Source organism: Sceloporus undulatus, chromosome 6 (genome assembly GCF_019175285.1).
Source record: "Sceloporus undulatus isolate JIND9_A2432 ecotype Alabama chromosome 6, SceUnd_v1.1, whole genome shotgun sequence".
Taxonomy (NCBI): Eukaryota; Metazoa; Chordata; class Lepidosauria; order Squamata; family Phrynosomatidae; genus Sceloporus; species Sceloporus undulatus.
Genome location: NC_056527.1, coordinates 120017907 through 120026226, shown reverse-complemented (window position 1 = coordinate 120026226; position 8320 = coordinate 120017907). Strand labels below are relative to the sequence as shown.

At 54.0% G+C, this 8320-nt stretch overlaps 1 protein-coding gene across 2 annotated transcripts; it reads right to left on the bottom strand.

Annotated features, from left to right (window-relative positions):
* Positions 1-8320, bottom strand: SLC20A1 (solute carrier family 20 member 1). Of its 2 annotated transcripts, none has more exons than XM_042471556.1 (11): positions 8165-8320; positions 7195-7843; positions 6949-7089; positions 6540-6625; positions 5779-5875; positions 4142-4261; positions 2997-3257; positions 2315-2864; positions 1971-2156; positions 874-958; positions 1-551 (listed from the first exon to the last, which is right to left on the bottom strand). In XM_042471556.1, the coding sequence occupies exons 2-11, from the start codon at positions 7544-7546 to the stop codon at positions 390-392; spliced, it is 2040 nt and encodes a 679-aa protein (XP_042327490.1). In that variant the 5' UTR covers positions 7547-7843; positions 8165-8320; the 3' UTR covers positions 1-389. The 2 variants fall into 2 exon arrangements, with proteins under 2 accessions (XP_042327490.1, XP_042327491.1); XM_042471557.1 differs by lacking the exon at positions 8165-8320 and adding an exon at positions 7958-8118.

Here is an 8320-nt window from a genome sequence, read left to right as displayed (position 1 = left end):
TTTACTTAAAAAGATTTTATTTTATAAAAGTGGCCCCTCAACCTACACAATTCTGCTAGACTGCGCCCTCCGCATTGTGTTTGAGAGGTTTTAAGTTTCAGCTCAGAGAACACAAATGATACGCCTGACAACATTAATAATGAATTTAAAGCTCAATACAAAAACAGTATAGAAATGTCAACACAATAATTCACAGCCCAGGAGAAGAGGGGCTTCTCCCGTTCCTCAAGAGAAAGAGATTACACATAGAAGCAGGCACGGCATGAGAAGGCCCCCTGCCCTTCAACCTCGACTCGGTGGAGTCACTTAACACTGTCTCAGCCACGCGGCAAGGAGGGTATGCAGGCAGGCCCAGCAAAGCCACAGGGACCCAGCGCACCCGCTGCGCCTCAGGCTCCTAGGATGGGGTACTTGAGCAGTGCCATGATGGCCGCACTGATGAAGCCTGAAATGGGGACCGTGACAAACCAGGCCATGAAGATGTTGCGGAAGAGGCGCCAATCCACTGCCTTCTTGGATCGCAGCCAGCCCACAGAGACAACAGAGCCCACCTGTGCCGGGGACAAAGCAAAGGACTCAGCCACCCTGTCACCCTGCCCCTGGCTGGCCCTCCCAGTGCCACCCTCCAAAACCCAGGCCTTCCCCCTCTGCAAAATGGCAGATGGAAGGCAGCCAAAGGGCCCCTCTCCAGCCAAGTGGCTCAGCAGCATCTTGAGGGAAGCCCTTCGGCCCATTTAGACTGGAGAAGCATGACACCTTTTGGCGCAGCTCTCCAGCTTCCCTCTGGGCTGGAAGACTCCTAGCAACAACCAGGCTGCCCCCAGCAAGCCCACCAATGCTCCCGCCACACAGAGAAGCTCCTCTTCCACTTACTTTGCAGTGAGTTGTGCTGATGGGCAAGCCAACATTGGAGGCGATGACCACAGTTAAAGCAGATGCTAGTTCAATGCTGAAGCCGCTGTGAACGAAGTAGGAAGTCTTGCTCTTAGATGCCCTTCAAGACACTGCATCAATGCCCACTCCAGGCTGCTGCCCCCAACCCAAGACAGAGCTCTGCATTCACGAGATGGTTGTTTCCCTGTGCCTAGCTAAACCTGGATCTCAATCACCCGGGAGCTGGGAAGAGGGCCTGCTTCATCCCAAGTCAAGGAATTCCCCAACTTACTCCCTGAAAAGGGGATTTCACTACACAGCCAAGGAAACTAATCTTCAGTAATCCAAGTCATGCAAGCCTGCCCACGCTGTTCAGACAGCCACATGTGGATGCTAGCCACAGCAGCCCTCTGTATTCACTCACTCTGGGCAGAGCATCACCATTGTCTCTCCTGGTCTGCAAAAAGCCAGCAGGAATCAACTCCACAGCTGGACTGGGGCAGTGTGGGGGCTGCATTTGTTGCCAAATGGACCAGAATGCCAAGAGGCTAGGCCAGGATGCCCCCCCCAACTTGGCTCTGGAACCTGAAGAGAGGCCAAGCCACAATTTGGGCTCGGCTGCCAGCGAACAGCTAAACATGGCAACAAGGCAAAACCCCTCCGCAGAACTGTTCGAGTCCTGGCAGATATGTGCCACGACAGGGCTGGTCAACTGCTCTTCAGGCCCCTCAGAATGGCTGCCAGCTTTGGTAGGTGCTCCAGCTCAAAGGCTGAAGGCTACAAACGTTTAAAGAAAGCTTGAGGATAGAAGTTGTGTCTCAAAAGTAGAGCAAGTTGGGCATGCCTGGTTTAAGGCCACAAGAAGGACACACTGAGTCATCAGAAAGGGATCCACAGGGGTTTAAAAGGTTTTTGGCCAGATATGGAACCCCAAATCCTGAATGGTGGGGGAAGGAGGAAGACACTATCATAGGAGAAAACAGTTGAGGTAGATTTGAAGGAAGGAGAATGTGAGACAGGGCAAACATTATCCAAGTAATACTTTAGACCTGAAAACTGTGCCCTGGATATGAAACTGAAACCTTTTCCTGCCTTACCTCGATGGTGTGATAGGAGTCAGATCCTTCCCCATTGTCTGGATGACTCTTCTGCCCCAGATCCACAAGCCAGTGCAGATCCCGACCCCGCCATATAGCAGCAGCCAAATGGGAGTGGCTGCCTTCGAAGACACGTCGCCCGTTTGATAGACCAGATAGAGAGCAACCAAGGGGCCAATTGCATTGCTGCCAGGAAGGGAGACACCAAAGTCAGAAGAGTACCAAGTAGAGCGCAGGACAGCCACCCCTCCCACGCCTGAGAGTCTGTCCCTGGTCTCGTTCATTTGCCAGGCAGCCTCCCATCCCCAGGGGCCCCCAACACCCAGCCCAGCCTGGCCACTGACCTCACATCATTGCCTCCATGGGCAAAGGACCCAAAACAGGCCGTCAAGATCTGCAAGAACTGGAAGAGGAGGGATACTTCAGGCTTGTCTTGGTCATGCCACTCATCCAGAGAGGAGCTGCTGCCCTTCCGGTTGCTGACCCCCATTTCTGCCTTCCGCAGGTCCACATCCACTGGGTGGGCGTCTGCCACAGCGTTGCAGTAACTAGTGTAGCTGTCCATCCGGATCCTTTTCTTGGAATCTGCCCCAGCCCAGCCCAGCCTCTCCACCTCCTCCCCAGCCTTGGGTTCGGGCTCTTTTGGGCGGAAGGCGTCCAGGGGCATCCCGCAGATGGCCATCGTGTATGAAGTGTAGCTGTTGTTGCGCCGCAGAGGCTTGTCTCCAGAGTCTCCCATGCAGTCCCCCACCTTGGCCAGGTGCAGCTTGTGAAGCAGTTCCTTGTAGAGGCCGGAGTCCTTGTGAACAGTGTGGTAATGCCCAGAAGAGCTCATCTGGTTGCTGACCGCCTGGTTGAACTGAACGAGGTTCCCATTGGGGAACTGCACAGCTCCTGTGGGTACATGAGGGCCTGGGCTCAGCAGGCGGCTCAGCCCTCCTCGCCAAGAGGCCACCGGTGGCACTCCCCTTGTCCAGGTGCCTGCCCCAGCAGCCCCCCACCCTGCCCCATTCCCACCCCACTCACTGCTATCCAGGCTGGTCTCCTTCATGTCCATCCGGGGAAGTTTCTCACGTTCTGGAATCTCTTCCAAGTCTCCCAGATTGAAGGAGACCACCCTTTCCTCAACAGCTACTGCTCTGTGAGGCACAGAAGATACTTCAACTGTGGGGCTCTGCTCCTCAATGTCCAGTCTAGTGTTTGCAGTCACCTTCATTTCCTCCGGTTCTTTCAGACTACTCTTTTTCGTCATCAAGGGGCTCTCAGAAGGACTCGATTTGATTTCTTCTGCAGAAAAGCAGATAAGCTCCAATAAGCCATCAGCTGGAAAAAGCATTTCTCACTGCAGCAATCTCTAAGGACCGCAGAGTAACAACCCAGAGACTGAATGCGGGGTGTGGGAGCCTGAGACCCTCCTGGGCAGCTGAAGAGGAAATGCTCAAGGGGTGTCCCTTCTCTCCAGCCTCCATCACAAAGCAAGTGGCAAAAAATGCTGAACAAAATCACAAATGGTCAGAAGTTGCTTTACATTGATTTTAACCTAAGAGGATCTTAATATTTCTATCATTTCTTCAACTGTTCTTTAATATTACATTTTTGTTTTTATCTGTGTCTTTTAGTCCTATTAATTCCTTGAGTCAATTGCGTACCAGCCTGAAGAAGACCCCAAACATCCTGCCGCAAAACCATATTCCCCAAGGCCAGCCATGCCCTCTCCAGCACCCTCCTCTCTGCTCAAGGCCTCAGGCCACAGAGAGCATGAACAGTGCCCGCTTTGGGGCGCCTTAGCAGCCAGGCCGCAGGGAAAGGACCCCTCCCGCTCACGCCCACCAGCGGGTCTAGCGGCCATGTGCTAACTAGGACTCTGCAGGGCAGCTGAGGCTAGACTGGCAGAACTCCCAAAAGGCTGTTGGCTCCTTCCTACACCAAGTCGCCAGGCACCAGTAATCATGCCAACAACAGTATGCCCTTGGCCAAGACTCCTAAGCTCTGTAAACCTAAAAAGGTGGTGGCGGAGCAGCATCAGCAAAGCATGTTTAGACTGAGGGCCCAGCCGGCTAAGAAGAAATAACGAGCTCAGGAATAGCCTGCCAGTTAACACTCACAAGGGCAATAAGTTGCAATGCACAGTCATTATAGGAATAATTCCAAATACACGTGGAAGTACTTACTTTCAATTTTCTTCTTCATTCTCGGACAGACAAAGAACCAGACGACAAGAGCACAGACAACCGCACTCCCCGCTGAAATGAGGACGATGCCCCAGAGGGGAAGTTTGTCAAAGCCCAGCACTAGGAAATAAAACAACGCATCTTGAAAACCCCCACAGGAGCCCCCTTCTAAGTATCTAAGAGCTGGCCTAGGCGAGGGCCATGCCTTTCCTGCTCACCCAGCAACTCAAGATTCGGAACCCACATGGAAGGCTCTGCCCGCCAGGGTGCCCTTCCGCTCTCCCCTGGCACTAAACCTACCCTCAGGTCACTGAACTATCTTGCATAGTCTTGAAAGGGGCTCATGTTGCTGTGCTTCCAAATCTCAGTTCTGAGCACAATGGTCTGTGGCTAACATAGCTACACTCAGTACAAACAGGAAAGAAACGTTCTCCAGTCAAGAGGGAAATTATTCTTTCCAAAAAGAGTCCCTGTAAGCTTCTCCCCAAGAAGCGGTGACTGAGCATGACCCAGCCAGAAGAAATGAGTCACATAATGGGTCGCTTCATGGCTGGATTGCAACTGTCTAGCACCCCACCACTCCCAGAAAACAAATATTCTCGCTGCCAAGGATGCCACCTTTCTCTCCAAGGGGACTTTATTAAAACCCCGGTGACACAGCCCCTCTGCTTCTGGGCCGGTTTCCACCCTTCTCCCCTTTGGCATTGAACAGTGGGAGCTCTTTCATCACAACAGAAAAAATAACCTCGTCTATGGCAGGCGCAAGTTATGGGCAAAACATTCACAGCAGCAAAATCAGCATGCAGGCATCATCATTGTTACTCCTAATTACGTTGGGACAGCAGCACACGGAAGCTGCTATGCGAACAGCTATACTCTGTGTGTAAGCTGCAGAGACAAGGACGAATGCTTTGCACCTGCCTTAAAATACCTGCCTCTGAGAAGTGCTTGCGCCAGCCTACATTCCCACTGCCTTCTGTCAAAAACATGGCTGACTCCCAGTCTAACTCAGATTTTACACAAGCTGAAGCCAGCGTCTTCATTCACCCTTCCCCTTTGCCAAGACAGTTTAAACATCCACTCTAGAGCTTTCCAGAAGATTCCTCTTCAAAGGTTCCTCTTGTCAGTTCTTCTTGGGGGAAGGGGAGGACCGAGACCTCCCTGCCTTTGGGTTCAAAAGCAACTGAGAAGCTGGAAGCTGGAGCACGAAACCCACCACGGTGCCGCTGCCTCTCCTGCCCCTGGCCTCAATGTGATTAACAGCAAGAGAAAAGTCACAGGCTGGCAGGAGAGGCAACGGAAGCACTCTGGATGTTAGCGGCAGAGAAGATCCAGACCTGTGATGGGCAGGGAGTGAAACCAGGGGAAGGGGCTGCTGGGTGGTCAATGCCCGCTGTTCCTGTGAAGGCTAAGGAGAAAGGTCTCTAGTCATTTGGGAGGGGGGGCACAGCCTCCTGGGGGGACTATCTAGGGTTGGACTCAGCGTTTGCTAGCCTGCTGCCTTCTGTAACTGGCCCAGGCCAGCTGCCTTCTAGGAGAAGTCAAGTCCTGTAAAGCAAAAGGGGTAAAATTCTGTGTTTGATTGAGAAGTGAACAAAGAACAATAGAAATCAAAGCTTGTTTTTACAGGGACTTACAAGGTGCGCCGCTGTACATGATAGAGAAGAGGTTGATACCAATTGTACAGGCATAGAAGATGGGCAATGCGCGCAACCCATTAGGCACAGGATCTACCTACAGCAACAGCAGCAACAACAAAGAAGAGAGGAATTTGTGGGGCACCACAAAGCCAGGTCCATCGTAGTTATTACACTAAATGCAAACATACCAGCAAAGCCACCATTCTGTTTGGTTTACCAACATTACCAGAAAGTACTTGTTTGTGTACATGTTTACAGTTAGACCAAGGCTGCTAAAATTGGTGAAAACAAACTCAAGGAAAGGATAGCGATGGTTAACAAATAAGCCTTTGATTGCTTAAATTGCTCCAGACAGGATTTCTGTCTCAGGGATGCATAACTTCCCTTCCTCCGCTGATGGCAGAGCCATTTCTGCTAGCAGTCTCTGCATTTGTTTTATGCAGTACTTATTCTGACCAGACCGTTTTAAAAAAGAGTTCATGGAGATCATGCCTTCATAACCAACATATCCTATAACGAAAAAGCAGCTGAGGTTTGCCTTGTGTCCGTTACCTGGAGACTAAGCATGGACTAACAGCAGCAAAAACACATTTGATGCATGCTATCCATAATGTAATCCATTATCAGAGCCCCAGCCTTTTTAGTTTTGACATAGGAAGGTTTTAGACCTCGGGAATCCTAAATCAGATGGAAGCCCCGCCTTCACCAACAGACGCTCGACTCTTCCACGCATCTTGCTGATGAGAAGGATTACATACCTTGGAAAGAATGAATGTGCGGACAAGGAAGAACAGGGCAGCAGACATGATGCCAGACAGAAGGGGAGAGATGAACCAGGACAACACTAGAAAAAGGGAAAGGGAAAAACGTCTTTGCTTGTGCTACTTATGGTCACACTAAATCTGTTTCCAAATCACAGTTCCTAGCAAGCTGAAAGCCAAAGCCATGCTTTGCCAGCATGTGTGCCCTTCCTGAGGGAGCCAGGTGGCATAGTGGTAGTGCAGGGCCTGGAAAGCCACTGGGTGGCCTTGGGTCACTCTCTCTCAGCCTCAAAGTGAGGCAAAGGCCACCCCTCTGGACGAATCCTGCCAAGAAACCTTGACCAAAGGTTGGCCTTGGGGCTGTAAACAAGATGGAGGCACATGGCAATGCCAGACTGTCCCTTACCAACTTTCAGCAGCTCTGACCACTTGACTCCTTCCTGTCCTTTGGCGACCAAGGAGAAGCCAATTGTTGCCCCGACAATGCAGTGCGTACCAGAAATGGGAAGCTTCAAAAACGAAGCCGCAAGCTGCCACACGGCGGACCCTGGAAGAGGGAGGCAAAGGGCGGTCAAAGGACGCTCCCTGGGGCTGAGACCCAGAGCCAGGGCGGCCCCAACGCGCGGGACCCTCCGCCCCTCCCTCCGCTCACCAAACATGGCGCTGATGGAGCCGGCCATGAGCAGCTCCTGGGTGGAGTTGTACATCTCCACGTCGATGAGGCCCTTGCGGATGGTCTCGCTCACTTTGGCGCCCAGCAGGACGGAGCCCACCGTCTCGAAGACGGAGGCCAGGACGCAGGCCTGCCGCAGGGTGACTACGCCGGAGCCCACGGCCGTGCCGAAGGAGTTGGCCACGTCGTTGGCGCCCACCGAGAAGGCCAGGACGAAGGCGATGACGAAGCCCAGCACCAGCATCCAGAGGAAGGCCACCAAGGGGCCCCCGGGGGCCGCGCTCCCCTCCGCGCCAACGAGGCCCGCCATCGCCGCCGTTGTCGCTTCCATGGCGCTCCCTGGCTCCAGTGATATGTAAACAATAGAGTGAGGTACAGAAGCGGCGCAATAAATAGCGTTACAAAGCTTAAATACTGGTGGCCTCCTGCGCAGCAGAGGAAAGCTATCGCTATACGAGGCAGGCGGCCGCCTCCGCCAGCGCCAACGCCTCCGCCGCCGATGCCGGCGCCACTGCCGCCTCCGTAGTCCTGGGCTCCGTCCGGCTCAAGGGGCTCCTCCTCCTCCGCCGAAGCCTCCCGCCGCCAGGCGCCATCCTAAGGCAAGGGCCGAGGGCCAGGGGCCTTCATCCTAAGGACGAGGGAGAGAGAAAGAGGGCCGTCAGGGCAAGGGCCCCGGGCGCCACGCTCCTCCAGCCGCGAGGAAGGAAGGAAGGAAGGAAGGCAGGGGTCCTTGGCGGGTCACCTTGGGCCGGGCCTCCCTGCGCCCCTCCGCGGAGGAAGGCGGGAAGGGAGGAGGGCGGGGCCTGGTCCGGGGCCTTTTCCCGCCTCCGCCGCCGCAACGGCCGCTCCGTTCCGAGGAAGGGAAGGAAGGAAGGAAGGAGCGTCCCCGACCGCGGGCGCCTGGGCCTGGTCCCCTCCCCAGGCGGAAGCCCCCCTCCGCCGCTCTCACCGACTGGGGCCGAGCCTCGCCTTCTTCCTCTTCTTCTCGCGCTCTCTCTTTCTTTCTCTGAGCGGCCGAGCTGCACAGCGACCAATCAGCGCCGCGTGCGACGTCGGATCCTGCTCGGAATGAACGCCGGCCCTATTTATAAGCGCTGCCGCGGCC